Source organism: Pseudochaenichthys georgianus, chromosome 7 (assembly GCF_902827115.2).
Source record: "Pseudochaenichthys georgianus chromosome 7, fPseGeo1.2, whole genome shotgun sequence".
NCBI classification, from domain to species: Eukaryota; Metazoa; Chordata; class Actinopteri; order Perciformes; family Channichthyidae; genus Pseudochaenichthys; species Pseudochaenichthys georgianus.
The window spans coordinates 33,927,795-33,951,571 of NC_047509.1; the positions used below are offsets into that span (position 1 = coordinate 33,927,795).

At 40.9% G+C, this 23,777-nt stretch overlaps 1 protein-coding gene across 3 annotated transcripts in view; it reads left to right on the forward strand.

Moving 5' to 3' along the window:
* plxna1a (plexin A1a) overlaps positions 1–23,777 on the forward strand; it is a 320,685-nt gene that overhangs the window by 39,433 nt on the left and 257,475 nt on the right. For all 3 annotated transcript variants that reach the window (XM_034086873.1, XM_034086874.1, XM_034086875.2), the window contains exon 2: positions 4,988–6,375. In XM_034086873.1, the coding sequence (XP_033942764.1) occupies positions 5,200–6,375 (1,176 nt within the window). In that variant the 5' untranslated portion in view covers positions 4,988–5,199. The remainder of the gene's footprint in view (positions 1–4,987; positions 6,376–23,777) is intronic.

A 23,777-nucleotide genomic window follows, 5' to 3' on the forward strand; every position in this document is an offset into this window, starting at 1 on the left:
AATAAAACAAAAATCCTCTGTCGTACCAAATTGAAGTATCATTATTTTTGCATTGTGTTGAATCGCATTGTATCGCATAATATTGAATCAAATCGTATCGAACTGTATCGCAACAGGGGTGAATCGTATCGTATCGTATCACCTGGTGTTTCAAATGTATCGTTAATGTATCGTATCGAGATGCGCATCGCATCGGCCTCAGTGATGGAGATGCACATCCCTAGCATCTAGTCCTAAATAAGGTAACTATTACAGGTGACTTTTGTAAATGTTAGATGTTAAATATAGCCTATATTGCAGCTACACTACAACAATGCAGTTCATAGCTTTGACATTACCTGTTATGAATATAATATATATGCCTATAGTTTTGTGGTAACGTTCACGGGTTAGAGTTAGAGCAACTCACAGCAGCAGTATGCCTACACTATTGTCATTAGTGGCGTGAACGTTACCACAAAACTATAGGCATATATATTATAGTTCATAACAGGTAATGTCAAAGCTATGAACTGCATTGTTGTAGTTTAGCTGCAATATAGGCTATATGTAACATCTAACATTTACAAAAGTCACCTGTAATAGTTACCTTATTTAGGACTAGATAGATGCTGTTTGCATGGTGGAGAGCAGCAAGGTGATGAAGGGACCTTTAAAGATAGCGCCACTGCAGCGCATGCGCACTTCTTATCTCATAATTATGACTTTTTATCTCATTATTTCGACTTTATTATCTCATTATTATGACTTTCTATCTCATTATTTCGACTTTCTTATCTCATAATTATGACTTTTTATCTCATAATTATGACTTTTATCTCATAATTATGACTTTTATCTCATTATTATGACTTTTTATCTCATAATTTCGACTTTCTTATCTCATAATTATGACTTTTTATCTCATAATTTCGACTTTTTTATCTCATAATTATGACTTTTCATGGGGATTTTATTTTTTTCAAGTGGCGGAAATGGGCTTCCATACACATGTGAGCATCAACTTTAAATCTTTTGTCAACAAATACAAAACATCTTAATTTCCTTCACGACAACATTTTGTTTATAACACCACTACATTAACAATAAGCATAGGAAAATGATAAATGTCAACATTTAAGATTGTGCTTTCACTCTTTATTTAATCAGATCTATTTCACATTGAAAATGTGATAAACACACAAGCCACATTGAAAGTTACAACTTGCATTTTATGAAAAGTAAAGGTTTCAAATCATTGTATGACTTAAGCAGTGTGCGAACTATACCACGGTCACCGGGGGAGCCGGGATTTTTTTTTTTGCGGGCCCCCCCCCCCGCAAATGCTGATCCGTGCATTAATAGCAACAGCACAGACATAGGCCTATTATATAGAGAAAATCTGTTGCACACGGGGTGGTGCCACAGGTCTACATTTACATGAAACGTCCCGATGGATCATGTTCATGTCAACAGATTTCCCGAGCATGTATGGGCTACGCAAACACTTCAATCAACTTGATAATAAGTAATCCACGGACCACCAATGTAACGTTTGACTGTTTAATTAAATCAACTTAAAATGTCTCAAAAATGTGATCCACTCACTCCACTGTTGGCTGGTCCAGCCAGCCGGCGGCCGCGGGACCACCGCAGCAACTTCGCCCCCCCCCCCCCATCTCGAGCAGCAGGGAGGAAGAGGAAGAACAGGTGGAGTGGTCATCAGTAGCATCATCATCATCTTCTTCCACATCTCCTTCGACCTCTACTATGGTAGTTGTAGTCATCAAGTTAGCTTCTCTTGGCTCGTCTTCTTGTGTCTCTTCAGCCCCCAAGTTAACGTTAGCTGTCAAGTTAGCACTAGCACTGACGTTAGCTCCCTCCTCTCTCGGTTCTGTTGTAGCAGCAGTCACAACGTACGATATGCTACCACCAGCTACATTTGGTTGGTCTTCTTGATCAGGTTGTTTGGCCGTCTTTTTAAAGAAATTGCCCAAAGTAAGTTGTTTTTTTCTTTTCGACATGTCAGCAGCAGCAACAATGCCTGGTAAACATGCAGTGCCAACTAAACGAGCTTGTGAGTGAGTGGGTAGTGGGTGGAGCTGCGGGCTGCATACAAGCAGGCGACACTTTTTTCATGAATCATAAACTATAATTTTATTTCACTTATTTTACACCTTTGAAAAAAAAAACATGCCCAAAATGGAATTTATTTGTTCATCATATCAGTATTTTAGAGAGCTCCCCCCAAATTTCACAAACCATGTTCCCAGGGGAGCTCATGTCACCACTAGGGGAGCTATAGCTCCCCCTGCTCCCCTCCTGTTCGCACCCTGGACTTAAGTACACTAGCAAATAAATTAAAGATGTGCAACAACTGTATCAGTAATTAAAATGATATAACTTATGTACAGGGTTGGGAGGGCGACTTGCCAAAAACACAACCAGTAACTTAATGTGAGTATCAAGATATAAAAGTAATTTAACGTGATAACTTTATTTTTCTTTTGGATTACCTCAATATCAAATGCAATGCAAATAAACACAGGAGAGAAGAAATATTAATATGATTTGTTTACTTAAATGTATAATATAATACCATAAAGCAGATTCAGGCAGGAGGGTTAATGCCATCTTCACTTAATAACGCATGAACAACTTTTACAAATATTTCTATATAGTCTGTGTTGGTAAATGTAATCTAGGTTGCACATTTCCTGCTGAAATACATGCATGGGCCTAAGTTACTGCGTGGCACTTTGGTTTTGATAAAACAGTGTAGTTCCACTATATAAACGTCACATTCATAATCAAACGAGTTGATTCATGCAGAATAAGGCATTAATAAGTGTTTTATAATGACTAAAGAGCCAATTTACTGCTAATACGCATGGTTATTAACAACTAGTTGATGGTTAATTTGTGTACCTTAATATAAAGTGTTACTGGAAAAGTTAGTTACATCTCCTCTTTCTCTAGTGTTGAAGACATTTCCCTTCCTTCTGTTGTGCATGGGTGGGGCATGAGTGTGTGTGGGCAGGTCTGTTTAATGTCAATTATGTCTGAAGTGTTGAGATCATTAGAATATGTGACAGTGTGTAAGAATCCTGTGGACCACATACTGTACGAGTGTGTCATATGTTCACATGTTTTGCGTGTGTGTGTGTCTACTAACAGAAGCTCTATTGTGCTGATGAGACAGGCAACAGCTTCGTCATCTGGGCCACTGTAATCATGGCTGGGCTGCAGATGAAAGACCCTATTGACAAGAAGTGAAGTGTCTGGGGGGAGAGAGAGAGGAATGTAATGAAAGGGAGCAATGAGAAACAGCAGCAGAAATAAGAGACAAGAATAAGTAGCTGACTAAACTCCATTATGAAACAGGCCATAGCCTTGTGCTCTTTATTTAGCCAAGTTTAAACCAATGATCTAATGAAAAGATGGTTGGACAGAGTGTGTGTATGTGGTTGCTTTAAAACGCTTCCCAATGAACGTAGCCTTGGGAAATAATATTTTGTTACTGTGCCATTAGCAGATGATTGCTTGACCGACGTAACTCATATTGTAAGGTGCATCAATACATAGAAAATACATCCTCATCCCAATCATTTATTATGAAACCTGTACATCTTTGAACTTTGGTTATTTCTTGTATGCGAGTTTTACCAATCTGTTTTTTGTATTCTATATGTGAACTCTACCAATTCATACTTTGTTGAGCCACACCAGAGGGTTGCTGTGTTGCTTCTTGCCAACCATGGGTGTATATGTTTAGTCTGAACTGGTCTCTGTTGGTAAGACAACGGTCTTCTGGTGATTTTGTGACAGAAACGAGGTCCTCCTAAATGTTGAATGCTATAAGCTTGCATGTTCCTCTCAACCAGGTAACATTGTTTGGTAAAATCCATTGTTCTCATCTCACAGTGATGGTAAAAACAATGTTGATGGTTCAGTATGTAGGGCATGTTGCTTTGCGCTTGAACCCCCAATCTTCACCTGCCACTCACAGCATTCAGGGATACTGTAGGCTACAGCGTAAAGCAACTCTGAACCTGAACAAGTAGAGCTTTGGAAGTGGTTGGATGGAAAAAAAGATGAATGGACCATCTCGCTTTGTGTTTTCCTTCTTTTTGTAGTTTTCACTTATAGCAATCCTTGCAGCCATCTTCACTGCCTTTTATAGTCAACTGGTATGAAGCCAAATAGTTGTAACCTCTGTACCTACCTTACACAAACTCACCCCTTCAATCTGGCTTTTAATGTGTGATTGTTTTTGTATTGCTTGATTTTAATTTGACTTTAACTATATTTATGTGTTGTTCTTTTCTTTTCAATATCTCTGTAAAGCGTCTTTGAGCACCTGTAAAAGCGCTAACAAAATAATACTATTATTATTATTATTATTACTACCTCTCACCATTTTATTGTGTTTGACCAGTTACCTTACAAATGTCCTCCTCTCTTCTCTGTTGTTATATATCATTGGATTCTCCCTGCATACTTGTAATGTATGGATGTTTCCATGCTGTCACAATGTTTTAAGTCAGTAGCTCACCCTTTGTGTCCTTTTTTTGCACATGCAATGCAAAACATCTGCATGTTTCCTTACGTGCACACACGTATGTGTCACAAGTTGCTTTTATGTGTGTATGTGTTTTTGTCTGTGTATGCAGACCCCGTCTGCTAGATCCTTTAATACCTCCAGACAATCAATACGCAGAAGAGCGATGTTTGGCCCTGTCTTCTTTTAAAAGATGCACTCCACACAGTGGAGCGAGCCAAGAGTGGAGAAGTCAATAAAACAAAGCCGATAGTGCCCTCATTTGTTTTTTTGGACTTCTGCAACGAGGCCTCAGAGTCTGAGTCTGTGGGCGAATATTTAGTGCCGTGTCATTTCGATACACACAAATGAATCCTTTTTGGTCAGATATTTTAAAGTGCAAAACACATGTCCATGAATATATTGACATCTTTGTTTGCTAAGAGTTTGTTTGTTTCTCTTTCTCAGGGCTGGTGGCGGACAAGGCTGAAGATCAGGGGATGAGGTTATAAAAACAACAGCCGACAAAGGAGGGAAAAAAAGAGGAAGACGATTGCTTGGAAACTTTTGCTTTGCCTCATCAGACCCTGCAGTCTTAAAAGTCACTGACTGACCCTGTGGAGTTTTACACACCCACAAATACACACCCACACTCTCACACCTCCCCTCCCCTCACCACCATGTCCCCCCACTCCAATCATCTTATGCTTATCCTCCCCATCCTCCTCCATCTCTTCTCCCCCTCCCTGTCCATACCCTCCACCTCCACTCCTTCCTCCTCCCTCCTCACCTTCTTCCCACCGGAGGGAGGTCTCACACATTTGGTGGTTCACAACAAAACGGGCGAGGTCTACCTTGGCGCCGTCAACTGGATCTACAAGCTGTCGAGCAACCTGACCAAGCTCCGAAACCATGTGACTGGCCCAGTCACAGACAACCCTCGCTGTTACCCCCCGCCCGGAGTCCAGTCCTGCCCCCATGAGCTGGTGCAGACCTCGAACATCAATAAACTCCTGCTACTTGATGCTGCCCACAACCGCTTAATCGCCTGTGGAAGTACCTCCCAGGGAATATGCCAATTCCTGCGTCTGGATGATTTGTTCAAGCTCGGTGAGCCCCACCACCGCAAAGAGCATTATCTATCCAGCGTTGCAGAGGCAGGCACCATGTCAGGTGTCGTGATATCCCCGGATCTTTTTGGCGGAGGTGGGAAACTTTTTGTCGGTACTCCCATTGACGGGAAATCCGAGTACTTCCCTACGCTGTCGAGCCGCAAGTTGATGTCCAACGAGGAGAACGCCGACATGTTCAGCTTCGTCTACCAGGACGAGTTTGTCTCCTCGCAGCTGAAGATTCCCTCAGACACGCTCTCCAAGTTCCCGGCATTCGACATCTACTACATCTACGGCTTCAACAGCGAGCAGTTTGTGTATTACCTCACCTTACAGCTCGACACCCAGCTCACCTCGCCAGACGCAAGCAGCGAACAGTTCTTCACCTCTAAAATCGTCCGCCTATGTGTCGACGATCCTAAGTTCTACTCCTACGTTGAGTTCCCAATCGGCTGCACCAAGGACGGAGTGGAGTACCGCTTGGTTCAGGATGCTTATTTGGCCCGGCCGGGGGCCCGTTTGGCCCGTTCGCTCGGTATTGAAGAGCATGAGGAGGTTCTGTTCACTGTGTTCGCGCAGGGTCAGAAGAACAGGGCCAAGCCTCCCAAGGAGTCGGCTTTGTGTCTGTTCACTATGAAACGGATAAAGGAGAAGATTAAAAAGAGGATTCAGTCGTGCTACAGAGGAGAGGGGAAGCTCTCCCTGCCCTGGCTGCTCAACAAGGAGCTGGCCTGCATCAACTCGGTGAGTGTTTGACACAGTAGCTCTCAAAACGTTTTTTGTAATCATCAGTTCTCATGATTTTTTTTTATTCCTGATAGTTTTGGCTTGGTTTTGTGTGCATATGTGTTTATTTTAAATTAAACGGAGAATAGGCTACTTTACCTCCCTCTTAGTTTCAAGTCCAGTTCTCGGAATAAGTTTGTGTTGGACCGCCACTAACATTTTAGTGGTCTTGGGTTTAGGGTGTGTTTATATTAAGCATGTCTGCAGAGGAACTGCCCAGCTCTGAAGCATTTACTCCATTAATTACATTTCTTTACTAAGGTGAGAAATATGTTGTTGCTTGGTTTAACAAAAACCCACTGTAAGGACTAGAGTGTAATTAATGATGCGGTATTTACAGAATTTCTGTAGAGAGAACATAATTGAAGCCGAACTATTCTGGAAATACCCCTAACGGCAATTGTCGGGTGAATTCAAACATTATTCCGAACATTGAATACATTTAGCCACCACACTGTCACGGCCAAAGCAAGAATCTCCACCCTGTTAGGATGACAGGACACCAACAATGAGGAAGAAGTTATGGAAAGTAGGGATTTGGACAAAAATTACATTTTCCATTCTGGTTTGAGCCAAAGCAACCAAAGTGTCAGTGTAAGTGCACATTTGGTGCAACATGAAGTACATTTTCTCTCATAGGCTTCGTCAATCCAGAATGATAGAACTAGAATAACAAAGTAGTTAGAAGTGCATACCTGCACACACAAACTCAAATTCAATGTTTCAGGTAGTGCAGGTTGGAATCTGCTACCATGGTCATATCATAAATTAATATTATATAGTCAAAATGTCTCCACAGCCAAATTAGACTTCTCATTCAACCTAGAAAGAGAACAGCTGTCTCCTCGTCCCCATCTACCTTTTCCCACAGTATTTCAGACTTTCCACAAGTTGTGGATGTCTTGTTTGTCCTTTTCCTCATAGATGAGCTGGCCTAAGGGTGCCTGAGAGACATTGTGAGTGTGTGTGTGTGTGTGTGTCACCTGCATGTCACACACACACACACTCACGGCCCTGTATCCTCATGAATAATTCACCTGGTCTCACCTTCTGTTATTCAGACGGTGCTCCATAACAACCTGCCATAAATCTCTGGACTACTCTCCACCTCTCTGTCTCCATCTCTTCTCTGCAACCCCATCCTTTGCATAACGATTTCTTTCATTCTGCTAAGCCCATTCTCCTTCTACTCCTTCTCTTATCGACATTTGACTTCCTTTTCTTCTCTATTTCCTCCCTCAACACCTCTTTGTGGCCTCTCTTCTTTGCATTCATTTTCTAACCTTTAACCTCCCTCTTTTTACATTCTTGCTCCTCTTCACCTTCTTCCCTCTCGTCCACCTCTCTCTCTCTCTCTTAAGTCCTTGCTCTTTCTCCATCTCTCTCTGCCCTCTCCTTGACTTTCCACTGAGTGATGAGGTGTAGAGTGACTTAGTGCCTAAAGCCAGTGCCTGGGTGTGATCTGAAAATACAATGTGTAGGGAATAGATGATGCCAATGAAAGGAGAGAGAAATGGGGAAATAAAGGTGTTGGTATTATGAGAGGAGGGATAGATTGGCAAAAAGTCAGATGTGGATGGAAGGTGTGCAAATAAGAAAGGGAACAAAGGAAAGATATAAGGAAGAGTACAGTACATCGGAATTAGATGAGGAAAGACGTAGGGATGAAAGAGGAAAGAAATGAGGTATAGCTCTGCTCCTCAGAGGCTGTACACTATTAAGGACACTCAGGTTTGAACGTTCAAATACTAAATCAACATTTGAATGCTGCACAGCTTTTTTTCAAAGCTTTATTCATTGTGGTTTAAACACATTATTTCTGCACATCCGAGATTAAGATTAGGCTACACAAAAAAAACGAGTAATACATTTTAGTAGCATGTGTAACATTATTTCTTGTGTGATCCAAATACTTTCAATAACTCTGGAGCATTGTTAAATCAAGGTTGAAAATAGATAGATGTAATCATTTTAGAAATTCACAATGTAGCCTTTCAAAACCAACACTGTAACTCCCTGCTGCACACATAGACATGCACCTGCACTAACCTAACAGGGCAGCAATCCAACAGCATGATCAATTACATGTATATAACTGTAGATTGTAAAATATCATTTTTCGAGTAATAAAAACAATGGACATTCATAGCATGATACAATAACCTGAAAAGGAGCTTCACAGAAAAAACTAGCAGCACATTCCTACTGACATGAAGCATTTTAAAGAATCATGAAGGTGGACTTTTTGTCTCTTTGAGCTTCTATTTGAGTCAATCTTCTCTCCTTATTCTCAGTCAATTTAGCTAGTTATCGGCAACATGTCATTACACTGTATGCACCATGTCGGACACCACTCCTTTAATTATGATCAGACTTTAGGGAAATAGAATTAGCTAGCAGGTGTTTTTCTTCCTAATTTGAATGCCCATATGGCATCTGTGGACATCAAACATGTAGCTGTTCCCTTACTGGATGATCCTTTTCTGCATTGGTGCAGGCCCTCCCCTTCATATGGTATGCAAAAGATAACAATGTTTCTTTGAATTAAGTAAAGTCACTACCTGTGAAACCCATTCACCATGTTTAAGTTATATTTGCTAAGTACAATATGAAAGTGTCACGCTTTAATACATTAACAACCCTGCATCTCTGTCACAAGCCCACAGGGGCAGTGATAGCACCATGCGGCCTTGTAGTAAAAAGTGTACTGTATATGCATTATGCTAATGAGCTTACAGTTACATGATCGTCCTTTATGGCCATCTGTCGTTCTGCCTGCGATCGATCAAGGTCGTGTCAGCTGAGATCGCTCTGGGACGTCGCTGTGATGAATTCATCATCTCCTCGGTACAGGCATGTTCAGCGTTTCCTGACGAGATCTGTGACAGCCCTTCTGCACTCGTGTCGTGGGGAAACTTTCATATCGACTCAGTCCTAGAGGCAAGGTTGGGTCAGTCAGTCAACACTCCGCTTCATCTGGAGCAGTGGTTCCCAACCTGGGGGGCACCATGATTTGAGGCCAAATATCATTTTTTTTTTTTTTTACATATACAGTGGGGCAAAAAGGTATTTAGTCAGCCACCAATTGTGCAAGTTCTCCCACTTAAAAATATGAGAAGGGCCTGTAATTTTCATCCTAGGTATACCTCAACTATGAGAGACAAAATGAGAAAGAAAAAAAAAGAATTTATTTGCACATTATGGTGGAAAATAAGTATTTGGTCAATAACAAAAGTTCATCTCAATACTTTGTTATATACCCTTTGTTGGCAATGACAGAGGTCAAACGTTTTCTGTAAGTCTTCACAAGGTTTTCACACACTGTTGCTGGTATTTTGGCCCATTCCTCCATGCAGATCTCCTCTAGAGCAGTGATGTTTTGGGGCTGTCGCTGGGCAACTCGGACTTTCAACTCCCTCCAAAGATTTTCTATGGGGTTGAGATCTGGAGACTGGCTAGGCCACTCCAGGACCTTGAAATGCTTCTTACGAAGCCACTCCTTCGTTGCCCGGGCGGTGTGTTTGGGATCATTGTCATGCTGAAAGACCCAGCCACGTTTCATCTTCAATGCCCTTGCTGATGGAAGGAGGTTGTCACTCAAAATCTCACGATACATGGCCCCATTCATTCTTTCCTTTACACGGATCAGTCGTCCTGGTCCCTTTGCAGAAAAACAGCCCCAAAGCATGATGTTTCACAGTAGGTATGGTGTTCTTTGGATGCAACTCAGCATTCTTTCTCCTCCAAACACGTCTAGTTGAGTTTTTACCAAAAAGTTCTATTTTGGTTTCATCTGACCATATGACATTCTCCCAATCCTCTTCTGGATCATAAATGCTCTCTAGCAAACTTCAGACGGGCCTGGACATGTACTGGCTTAAGCAGGGGGACACGTGTGGCACTGCAGGATTTGAGTCCCTGGCGGCGTAGTGTGTTACTGATGGTAGCCTTTGTTACTTTGGTCCCAGCTCTCTGCAGGTCATTGACTCGGTCCCCCCGTGTGGTTCTGAGATTTTTGCTCACCGTTCTTGTGATCATTTTGACCCCACGGGGTGAGATCTTGCGTGGAGCCCCAGATCGAGGGAGATTATCAGTGGTCTGGTATGTCTTCCATTTTCTAATAATTGCTCCCACAGTTGATTTCTTCACACCAAGCTGCTTACCTATTGCAGATTCAGTCTTCCCAGCCTGGTGCAGGTCTACAATTTTGTTTCTGGTGTCCTTTGACAGCTCTTTGGTCTTGGCCATAGTGGAGTTTGGAGTGTGACTGTTTGAGGTTGTGGACAGGTGTCTTTTATACTGATAACGAGTTCAAACAGGTGCCATTAATACAGTTAACAAGTGGAGGACAGAGGAGGCTCTTAAAGAAGAAGTTACAGGTCTGTGAGAGCCAGAAATCTTGTTTGTTTGTAGGTGACCAAATACTTATTTTACCGAGGAATTGACCAATTAATTCATTAAAAATCCTACAATGTGATTTCCTGGATTCTTTCCCCCCATTCTGTCTCTCATAGTTGAAGTGTACCTAGGATGAAAATTACAGGCCTCATCTTTTTAAGTGGGAGAACTTGCACAATTGGTGGCTGACTAAATACTTTTTTGCCCCACTGTAATTGTAACTCAATACATGATTGTCACTAAAAGCCTTGTCTCTTTATTACAATACAATATACAAAATAATTGATTAATTCATTTGAATACAAATTCAAGTTAGTAGCTATTAAAGGCATAAAAATACAAAACATTATAATTTTTTCTTTGATAGAAATGTTTCTTCTGCCCGTAAAGTGTCCAAACCAGGCTTTGCTGGATAAGCGCATTTTTAAAACATAGTCATTGTCCATGCCGGTTTCAGTTGGATTATTTGTCACAACTTTGCTCCGATCAGATCGGTCTCCTCCATTTTGTAGATTATTTACGACTTTTGAATCCACATAAACACATCGGCAAAATCCGGTTTACTTTGAGCATGTGTTTTAAACAGTTTAATCCCTTTGTGAATTGTTTCCACTTGTGCCGTCCTTTAATTTCTTCATACAGCGGGAATCCAAATGAATTAATCCTGAGTCCAATAACCATCAAAGTCACTCCAATAGTGCTCCTTAATTACGCTTTCATCCGCCTTTAACAAAATACTTCACATTCATCCAGTCTGTGACAGTAGTTGTAGCATTTTTGAGACTTTTAAACTTTAATTACCGCTGTTGCGCCCCCCCCCCCCCCGTGAGTGTGTGTGTGGGGGGGGGGGGCGGCCCTTCCAACAGGAGTCATTTGGGGGGGCTCTTGGGAAAAAAGGTTGGGAACCACTGATCTAGAGGATATCACACTTCATCAAGGTGCACAGCACTTGAGGAAATTATTCTGAAAACCTTGTGCCCTGCAAAGATCTATGTAAGATGTTTAGTAATAACTTCCTTATACAATAGCTTTCCTGGCAGTGGGTTCCCATTGACAACTTGTATCAGGTACAGGACTTTCAATTCCACAATCAAGTTGTCTCAAATTGATTTGAAACAAGTCCAATTCCAACTTTCCTGCCATATGGCATAGAAGGTCATTTGAATGATGTGTTAGTCCATGTGAATCTCCACAATGTCCTTCATGCCTTTTGACATGACATGACGGGTTTAAGTTCACCACTTCTGCCATAGTGCAGAGGATTCCAGGACACACACGACAGCTACAGCATTCATTCGTGCTACAATGTCCTGTCGCATTTGCAGATCTTTTTGTTTTGTCTGCATGGTTTGGACACTGTCAGCATTTTGCTACAGGCTGTCTTATGTCACTAAAGCTCAGTTGTCGGTATCTTACAGTATTTATCAACAGGTTTTGGAATTATATCCCACATTTTGACCACATCTCTCATGATTGTCGACTTTTGTCTCAGACCGTGATAAATAGGGTTGGGTATCGTTTGAATTTCCACGATTCCGATTCCGATTCTACTTTTCGATTCCGGTTCTTAACGGTTCTCAATTCCGATTCTTTGAGGGGCAGGGTAAAAAAAATGATTAAGTTCTTGTTGAGAAAAACAAGCATATCTGCCTCAGGCATACCGGGAAGAAATGTTTGAACATTTGAAAGTAAAATGCTTCAATCTGGTGTACTTTAAGCAGAATGACTAGAGACTAGATCTAGGGGGTACAACTCTAAACACCCGATATGAAAAAGATCGGTTTACATTTGAATAATTAAATAAGTATGTGAACATAACCAATAACCTACCATAGCCAATAACAAATACATGTAACGTATTTTATGTTTGTTGTTCATTCATATCTTATTTTACTATTTTATTTATGCATATTTTTTTATCTCCAGTTTAAAACGATATGTCTGGTTTACTGTTCTATAGTATACATTGGAATGATTTCAAACCTGTTTTACCCCAATAATTATAAAGGAGTGCCTTGGAAATATGTGTTTACGTAAATTGTGATCAAAACGTTTGAGACCCACTGAGATAACTTGGACTAAAGTGAACTAAACACTCAGAGTCCTTTACCTCACTGAGCTGTAGTTATCAGCCTCAGTCTGACTGGAGAGGACTCTCCCTCCACATCATTGTAGAAACATCTTCTTCTTCTATCCGTTAGAGCTGCTAGCCTAGCACCAGATGCTAATAACAACAGCGCCGGTTCCAGTGCACCCTCCCTTTCTCCCTCGCTCACTCGCACTTTGGCTGTGAGCTGCGGGTGCCAGATAAGCCAACATCCCCCATTTTCATCACTTGCAGCGCCCATCGTACAGGGCGAATGAAACGTGTAATGTTAGTGAATTCTAGAACCCTGAAGGCAGGAGAGACTGAAAAGAGTCAAGGGAAGCTTATAAAAGTTAACAGCATTTAATTACACAAAAGATGCGGTGGTGTAGAAAATGAAATGTGCGAGTGGAGGCGCTCTCCTCATCCGACCGGTCAGTCCAGGTCAGCAGGTAGAAGAGGTCAATCCTTGGCTTGCTCTTCCTGTTGTCTTCTCCTATTGGCCGGCGTCATCGGGGGGCGGGTCCAATGCAATTCCTGCCTTGTTCTATTGTTAAATTACATCATTCTGGTGTCTGTGGTTATTTAAACATTCCCTAATAAACGTTATTCAGCGGCAATAAATGAGTGCTAAACCCAGTGTGCTCAGTGTACAACATCACATGTCATTTCACCGTTGATTCATGGTTTGAAAATGCAGCATTTCGCCACATGCTAATGCTAACCGGAAGTGAAGCATTTTCAGAATAAAACTATTAAGTTAATAGTTAGTGAACTTCAGGTTTTTCAGAATAAAACTGATTTAAATTAAATAGTGTATTTAATTCAAATTACGCCATATCAACATTGATTTTAATTTCTAACAGTAACCGGGGTGAAAAAGGGTGTTACATTTACTTAATTATGAATGTTGTTACATCAAGGCCGAAAATTAGGATGAGCACCAACGGTCAAAACATTTGTTTTCCCTCCCAGAGCTGTCAGCGCAGCGCCTCCACAGATCTGGCGCCCTAGGCGAACATCTATAACGCCAGTACGACGGGCCGGCCCTGGTCGGAGAGAAACATTTCCTCAGGCATCGAAAAGCGGAACCGAAATTCACATTTCTAAATGATGCCGTTGGAATCGAAATGTTGGTTCTCGGTACCCAACCCTAGTGATAAATGACACAATCCGAAGGGTCGTTAGCCAGTCCAGCCAGTAGTAACCTAGTAGATGCTGAAATAAAATATTTTATGTATATTATTTTGGCAATTGCAGCGTCTTGAAGTCACAGGACACTTTAACATCTGTGATTTCTGCTGCACATTGTTTTGAAACCAAATGTTCAATAGCAAACATGTTCACAAAAGAGCCTTTGACAATAAACAGCACTACCTATTTCACTCTCCCATGTTGTGATTGTGGGATGCACGGTATCAACAGGTTTCCGAGTCGTCCCACGTGCTATTGAATTCCAATAAGACTTTTCTCCTACTGCTGCACACCATGACAGGTGTGGCTCAAAAGGCAAGTCTTTCTCCTGTACGTCTTCACGTCTCCTCATTATCAGGAAGATGTTGGTCTTTTAGCAGTGAAAGTGAATGGTGGGTGACCTTCGCCGGCTGTGGGCTGCCATCCAGCTCTACAGCTCTTTAAGCAGGCGGAGCAGCAACGCTACAGCCTGAGCATGACTAATGAGACTGATTCAGACAGAGAGAAGGAGATGCTATTCTGTGTGTGTGTACACGTGTGTTTATAAGACTCACTTTATCTCCCTCTTTCTTCAGCTCTCCTGCTCTGTATACATTCACAGAGTGCTCATTTGGGTGTTTGTTCCCATCTCTTATCCCAACTTCCAAAGGCGGGGGAAACACAACAGAGGAAACAAACAGAGGAAATGGGCTGATAATAAGAAGAGAGTGTGTGTTGTTGTTGCATTGTCCGCAGAACCACAAGGTGGACATCAGATGGAAAATTGGCTGCAATTCACATAGAAGGAAGACTCTTTTGTTATTGCCCCCTCTCTCTCTCTCCCTTTTTGCCTCTCCCTCTCTATCTTTTCTCTCATTCTGTCTCTATTTTTCTCTGGGCATAATAGTGTTTATTAATATTTATCGGTGTTGATCACTGCTGGCCAGGATTATAGTCTATTTCTAAGGCATTTTGTATTCAGTCTTCCAGGCGACTGGTTGCTGCTGCTGTGTCTGATTGTGTGTGTGTGTGAGTGTGTTTGTGTGTGTGTGTGTTTTGTATCCGTCCACTGCTTCATTCTCTCTCTATCTCCCCAGTGTATCTCCAGTCTCATTACCATTAGCTTGTGCCTCAGTGGATGGATCACCCACATTGCATCATGCTCTGGGCCCTCTGAGTGGGGAATATCCAGCCTCTAATGGCTCTGCTTGCATCATGCACATTAATACTCCTTAATATGTGTTATAGTTTAGTTTTCTGGTTCGTAATACCCTCACAATGGCTTAGATAATCTTGTACCCTAGCTAGTATACATTTGGTCATTTTAAGAAGTACAGAGTGGCCTGTTTAGAGAAGCTATTTCACGCATTCAGGATACCGGAGGTAAAAGTCCCCGTTCATTTTCAGCTGAGACGATGTGTTGTGACTTGCAGTTGGAGGATTTCCAGTTGGCTCTTATCGTGTGTATGAAACTGTCCTGGCTGAATCACCTGTGCAGAAGACCGGCGACTGTGTTGGTAAAAGGCTGGTCTCTGGGAAAACCTTTGGAAGGTACAAGCCTGTGAATGGAGAAATGTAATATTAAGAATAGTCATACATCTAAGATTCTGCCTGTTCTCAATCCGAAGACTGCAAGGTCATACATTCAGCAGTTCAAATGGGTCAGAATATTAGTATACTATGGTTAAATGTAGCAAAAGCAGGCGTTGCAAATTGGGTACTACTACTAACACTGCATCATATTAGCTACATCTCTGAATCACTACAGTAAATTGCTTTTATATAAAACATAGACAAGAGGTTGACAACCTGGCTGTTACATACATCTGTATTGTTCCAAAGACGTTGGTTTTGGCCTGAGGAACAAACTGTGAAAATGCGATACTGACATATTATAATTAAAAACTATTATGGCAAACTAAGTAACATTTGCCTTAATTTAAAGTCGAGTCTTTATTGAATTTAGGTAAATGTTCTACTATGTTTGTCCTCCACTAACGTGTTGAGAACACTCGCTTAAGCTGCTAATTAAAAAATAAATATTAAATAAATAAATAAATTTCATCAAGTTGCTAACTTTAGCCTTCTGCTGTTCTGGTGCAGCTTTACATTATCCAATAAACTAATTTGCTTCTTTGTCTATAGTTCCTGACTGATGATCTCACCAGTGGTTCGTATCCAGGATCTTTAGTGTTATTGTAATTACCATATGCACTAGTGGTGTAATAGAGCTCAAGACAGTCATTGGATTATGAGCCAATATCCAGTAAATGATTACCCTGCTAAAATGGAACCGTATAAGCCCAGAAAACGAGGTAATTAACCTCTGTCCCAAAAGTCAACATATATCTTGAAGTGCTTTATTTGACCAGATATTGACATTGTTTCTTTAGGAACAGCTGAAATAACCTTGAAACCAGATGGTGTAATCTCAGGGCAATGGAATCATTGTTCCCGTGTTTCAAAAACTCAAGTTTTTTATGACTCAGTGGGAGACTAACTGACGTGTAAAGATGAATCTCTCTAGCAGTGCGGTGATAAATACATGCAGCGACGGCGTGAATTGCTGTCAGATGCTGTCTCGATTACAGCCCATTGAGGGAAACCGTTTTTGATGAGGTGCAGTTTACCCTCCTACCTCTTGAGACATTTTTCTGCATGACACAGCAACAAATTACACACCTTAAGGCGTTTTTAATGACTTCCGCTGAAACACCTCCCCATATGTTTTCGCCTTGTGATATTCTCCACTTCAGGCTCCATCACAAGGTTTTCTCCATGCTGTGAAATCTCCCTAATTCATAGTGGATTCTCAACACAGTATGAACGGTGCCTGTGAATTAAATATACTACACAGTGGTGTTCTTTGTTAACTGTAGCTCTTGACAAAGTGGAGTAATGGCTGCTTTAGGCTCGTGAGAGTGTCAGCTTGTTATAGATTTGGCAGTATTCAGGAGCTTGTGGCTGCTTAGCCTTACATCTGTACGAGTTGGACCTGAGGTAACCTTCGCAGTAGTCTGAAAGAGATTTCCGAGTTGACGCTGAGCAGAAACTTGAACTGTGATACTTCAGTTTAAGAACCTCAGTATAAGAGTGTTACATTTTGAAATGAACAGCTCTTATATGTCTATCTAAAATGAAAGTATTATTTAGGAGTCTAATCATTAATGGTTATGAACAGGACCTGTAAAATCTCATTTGTTGTTATTTCTTGTAATTGTAAAAAGTAATTTATTTCTGATTGTTTTGTAAAAAAAAAAAGAAAAGATTAACAAGACAAACATGTCGCTGATGACGATGACCTAATGTTTTATAAGAAAAATATATGTTAGAGGGGGTAGGACCAGAAAAGTTTTTTAAGCTTCTTCTTGCCCCTGTTGAACATGATCAGAGACTATCTGAAAATTATTATTATTGTTTTTTTTTTTTTTTTTTTTTTTTGGTACTTTGTTATAATTATTAATCTGAGTGAAAAGGAAAAAAATAAAAAAGAAAGGAGAATATATATATATTATTGTTATATACTTGTTTTGTTTCTGACATGTTCAATAAATTGACTAACTAAAGAAAGGCTTGAGTTAGCTTGAGTCCACCTGCTCAGAGGGAGCAGCATGTGCTGATATTACAATGCTTGCCTTCCATAGAGTGGTGCAGGAATGAGTCGGCATTTGAACAGTTCTGGTTCCCTCGGCTCAAAGTCAACGTTGTTTTGGGTTGGATGCCTTTACAAAGAACTGGAGAAAACATAACCTTTGGAGATTTTCAGGATTTGTTAAACATTAAAACACATGTCAAGATCCCATGTTTGAATGTCCAAAGCTTCTTTTATCATAAAAACAGCGGTTGCTAACAAGTGACAAATTGAGACTAGTTATCACGTCGAACATTAGCCACCTTCAGTTTACGCTGGTGATGTAGTTTGTTTATAGCCTAACATTAGCTTTTAACTTTTAGCAATTGCATTTACACTTCAGAAATCCCAAAGTGATGTTAATATGTGGAGATGCACCTGCTGATCCTAAAAGTGTGTTTGCCACAGAGCTTATTTTCTGCAATATTCCAAAACCCAATGGAAAAGTCCTGTTGGCTTCTAGTTGAGGGAGCTCTTGTGACGCTTACTCCTGGCTCAGCCTAAACATACATAATTACTGCACCACTCTATATGTGCGCAACTGGGTCAAAAAGCCAATGGCTTGATCTCGGAGCTGGTCTCTGCAGCACACTCACAAAGTGCTGACCTGCAGCATCTAATGAAGAGGGTAATTATTTATTGATGGCCATGTATGCTGTGTTTGTATATGTGTGGGTTTATGACGAACATGTGTGTTTGTGCAAACACTCATTAATATGTATTCTTTAATAATTCATAATATAGTGTATGTGTGACTGCAGGAGTGCACATATCTACACGTGTGTGTTTGTGTGTACTTAGCAGTCTATCCCAGCTGTGTTTATGTTTTCCTGCTAGCTGCTCAGCAGGCTCTGTGAGATGAGATGAATCCTAAATACATGTGTTGGCTCTCTCACACACACACACACACACACACACACACACACACACACACACACACACACACACACACACACACACACACACACACACACACACACACAGGGCCGGCCCTGACCAATTTGCCGCCCTAGGCACGATTTTAGCTGGCGCCCCCCCCCCCAAATGCAGACACTCACTATGATTCGCACGTGCATGGTTGTGGCATGACCACAAAAACAAAGATATTGACACAAGATGTGTGCAACTGTATTTAGTTTCCTATCCATTTGAACATGATTTAAGTGGGGGGGGGCTCCTCTAGGGGGGTCCGGGGGCATGCACCCCCGGGAAGACTTTTTTTTTTATATTGAAGTTAAAAGCATCAATCTGGTGCACTTTGAGAGCAACATTAGGAGATCTATGGATCATCTCTTAACACCCATATGAAACAGAACTGTAAGCAGATTTTCTTTTTCTTTATGGATATTTTACAAATCACTATTAATAACAACTTTTTTCTACTGTCAGTATTTTATACCTGTTTTTCACCTATTCTCTTATTTTTTTATAACTATAATGAATCATATAAAGGTGTGCCTTACCTCACTGAGCTGAGGTTATCAGAGCCTCTCAGTCTTTCAGGAGAGAGCTCTCTAAAGCTCTCCCCCTCGCGACCGCTTACACAGTAAATTCCAATGTTAATAAAAGCACACAGAAGCTGTGTACGTTTTTTGGGAGTTTGATTTATTTTAAATGAATACAAATACAAAATTAAACCTATAATTGCACACTAAAACCATTATTTCAAAAAAAGAACAATTTCACATAAACCTTTGGTTTTTACTGGGACTGGGGCAGTTCACTTGATTTTGGGGGGGGGGGGTGTGTGCCATAGTTTATGGGTGCTGTACGCAATATAGGCGTAGTTCTGTTAGTATAAGATAATAAGATGTACTTTGTTGATCCAAAATCGGGAAATTGTGTTGTTATGAAATAAAAAAAATGTTTTTTTTTATTTCTAACTTTTCTTTTTTTTCAATTTTCGGCGCCCCCTATGGGTTGATGCGCCCTTAGCATTCGCCTATACTGCCTATGCCGAGGGCCGGCCCTGCACACACACACACACACACACACACACACACACACACACACACACACACACACACACACACACACACACACACACACACACACACACACACACACACACACACACACACACACACACTCACACACACACACACACACACACCACACACACACACACACACACACACACACACACACACACACACACACACGCACACTACAGTAAACTACTAATAGAGTATGTTTGGATTTAATTCATCACACAGTTCTTCATCAGTATTTCATCAGCATGACTTTATCTCAACTATTTATCTACAACATTTGCGCGCCTCCTTATTAGGGCTGCTCAATTAATCGTATTTTAATCACAATTACGATTATTGCTTGCAACGATTTAGAAAACAATGTAATCGAAATAAAACGATTATTTATTTTTTTTATTGGTTTTTCAGTTGAATTATACTTAAAGTTCAGGGTAATCAACTGTTAAAAACATACTGTTCAAAAAAATGAAATGGATAATCGTTTTTAATAATCGTGATATCAATTATTGACCCAAATAATCGAGATTATGATTTTTGCCATAATCGAGCAGCCCTACTCCTTATCCATTTTGTCATTTAAATAATTGATATTTGAGCTATCATACAACAACAACAACAACAACAACAACAACAACAACAACAACCTTGCATTCACTCATAATTCTGTTAAATGGTGTTTATCAAGCCATCCCATTTGTGCATGTGTTTTGTGCATGTGTGTGTACATTATATTTGGCCGAACGTGCCCTCCTCTGAGTCAGTCTGTGCCTACCACTCTCCTGTCTTCCAGGCCCCTGTATTTGGGTGAATCCCTGAAGTGGTCTGTTGTAATTGGATTATAGCTGTCAGGGAAGGCTTTAGTTCAGATTACACAGATTATAGTCTGCAGGGATCAGATGGACGGCGTGGTTTAAAGAGCCTCATCTGGATTGTGTTACATCGAGGGAGCCTTTTGGCACACGTACAGATGTGAGGTTTACCTACATTTGGTGAATGTAGGCCACAAGGTAGCATATGTGTCAAAGCAGGCTAGAGTGGACCAAACAGAGGAGGACAGTACAGAGAGGATCCCCAGTCAATACGGATTATTGTGACGATAGTGATTCATTAAAATAAGCACGGATCAGACCAATACTATCTTGGCATTGGCTCACTGTCTCTGGAAATGTAAGAGGACATTTAAAGCTCATTTTCAGGTTCATATTTGTATTGTGTCCCTCTACTGTGATACGTTTCATGCTTTAATGTTCAAAAAGCTCTTTATTTTTCTCATACTGCCTGTGCTGCAGCACCTCTTTTCACCCTCTGTCTGAAACCAGAGCCCAGTCTGCTCTGATTGGTTAGTTGGCCGGCTCTGTTGTGATTGGTCAACCGCTTGGAGATGTGTCAGAATCAGGTTTATTGCTTATTTACATACACAAGGAATGTTCTTTATGTGTATACAGATGCTTACGTAACACAGTTAGGGGAATTAAGTTATACAAAAAGGAGCAACATAACATATTTTAAAAAACTATTTTAAAATAAAAACATGAAATCACTTAAGTACAGTACAAATATCTAATTTCTGACTTTGAGGTATAATTGCATGTATCAATTGAGAAGAGAGTGAAATATCAAGAGAGATCGAAGATTGCAACTTGTTATAACTCAAATGAAGCGGTAGAGATATGGAGCATTAACATAGATATAATATGAGGATGACCCTCTTTAATGGTCACACATACATGCACACAAGCTATAACTTTTTAATATTCCACCACCAAATGTAAAAACTACCCATGAGCATGAATTGAAATATATGAACTGTGAGATTACATTTACACAAACTTCAATACCGCTGACAAGCCTTTGCAGTTCAGAATATCACCCAAGCACACCTTGAAATGTTGACTGCTTGGGCTGGAACCGAACCACTGACTCTTGGATTGGTAGACGCACATTCCCCCCATGTTGCCCGGGTCACAGCCTATCGAATCCTTCATTCAGATCAAGAAACAAAACCCATTCAAGATAGGGCTTTGGCACACATTTACAGCGTGTTCAAAGTGAGCATCGCTGCTGTCAACTAATGCGGCACCGTGCCAAAAAGGCGGCGTGCCAGACTGGAGCTGGAGTGGAGCATGTGGAATGAACTGGGTGGATGGCCGGGGGTATCTGGGGTAAAGGCCCGCCGTCCCACTGCGGCACATTAACCTATATGCCCAAGTGTTGGAGCCTTGCCCCCCCCCCCCCTCAGAGCACCGTCTCTCCGGGATCGCTCCACTGTTTACACCTTGTTTTCCCAAACACTATGACACAGAAAAGTCCCCCCCGCTGGGATTCAATCTAGACAAACACAGAGACTGGCAGGGATTGTTTAAATCTGCTCCTCCTTGTTTTTGAATTCACCATTGTGTCGCTTAATAGGCTGGCCTCGTTTAAACTGTGCAATTAAACCAATTATCCAAAAAGAGTGTTTTAAGGTGTTTTAAAGTATATTGAGTGTGACCAATATTGGAGCTGCTGAGGCTTAATGCATTCACTAATCCCTGCGTTGAAGAATGAAGGAAAGGAGGAAAAACGTTAGATATATGGGGATAATTGCATAATTTGTTATTTTAAATGTAGATATCCAAGAGAGTAAAGACAAGTGAAAATACGTGACATTTTATTAGAATGTTTCAACATAAACACATGTTCACACTTCATGGTCACAGGTCAGTCAGTTTAGTGTCTTTTTCATTTAAAATGTTTCCTCGCATAGGCGTTTTCAATCAGTACAGGACATGGAGAAAGAGAGAGATACAAGTAAGGAATGGAGGAAAAGGAATCCAAGGATGGGAAAAAAAGAGTAGAGAACGAAGAAACCAACAGAGCAAGGAAATTGTGTGGAATAAATCTAACTGTAAATAAATGTTGGTCTCTTGGCATCCCAGCTATTCATCCGACTCTGACCTCCATTTCTCTCTTCTGCCTGCAGTTTCCCTTCCACCAGGCTCTCCCTCTATCTCCAACTTAACACTCCTCATTTCACCCAAGCCAAAACAACAGATGCTAAAATGTCAAAGTGCCTTCCCTTCACTCATGAACTCACAGAAAAGTAAAACACTTACCAAAAATACAATTAGGAATCTGACCAATTATGCCTTTATGTATCCAAAAAATCAGAAGCATGCAGGTCCTTCTCATATCACTGAGTTTAGACACCAAAGACTACCCAATGGGTTTAGTAGCTTTTACACGCTAGTAATAAAACCAGTGATGCCAGGTTAATGAAGACGGGGAATCTTCAGCTGGTTTGCGGATATAACAGTGCAAGGAATGATTGAGCATGGATGAGACTGATCGGAAGTGGATTCAGATGCTTTATGCAGATAATCTGCCAAGTAGGGCTGTGCAATTAATCGTATTTTAATCTCGATTTTGGCTTGCAATGATTATGAAAACAACGTAATCGAAATAAAACGATTATTTTGCTGCATTCCCTTTCTAAATGATGCCCTCAATTTGTCTTGCGTTATACATCCTGCCCGCGCGTGCGCTTTCGCCCCTCCCTAAAAGCCCTCTCGGCCAGGTTGTGTTGTGACTTGCAGTCTGTTTAATAAATCCATATAAACACGTTACAAGGGAAGCTTTAGTTGCCGTTGTCACTACCCGATCTGTCCCCCTGCCTGATGTGCAGTGCGCATGTGCGAGATGGTCCGCCATATTGGACAACTCAGGACGGGGTTAAGTACATTGTCAGAATAAGTGAGAAATGAATTTAACTTATGTTAGACAGCTATCATACTGAATAAATATTTACTGTGAATGTATGCAAAAATGTAGGGATGCTCCGATCGCCAATTTTGGGGCCGATCGCTGGAATCGGTATCGGCCGATACCGATCGCCGATCCGATTGAGTGGGCGGGGCCTAAATGGAAGATTTAAGCATCACTTTAAATCTTCCATTTAAAGTGATGTTTAAACTCAGTTAATGGGGCTCATTCACTGGAGCTTCCACAAACAACAATCAACTTAATTATTACATTCAAATGATGTACATTATTCAAGTTTACATTCACTTTGGATAATAACACGGGAGAAATGAGCGGA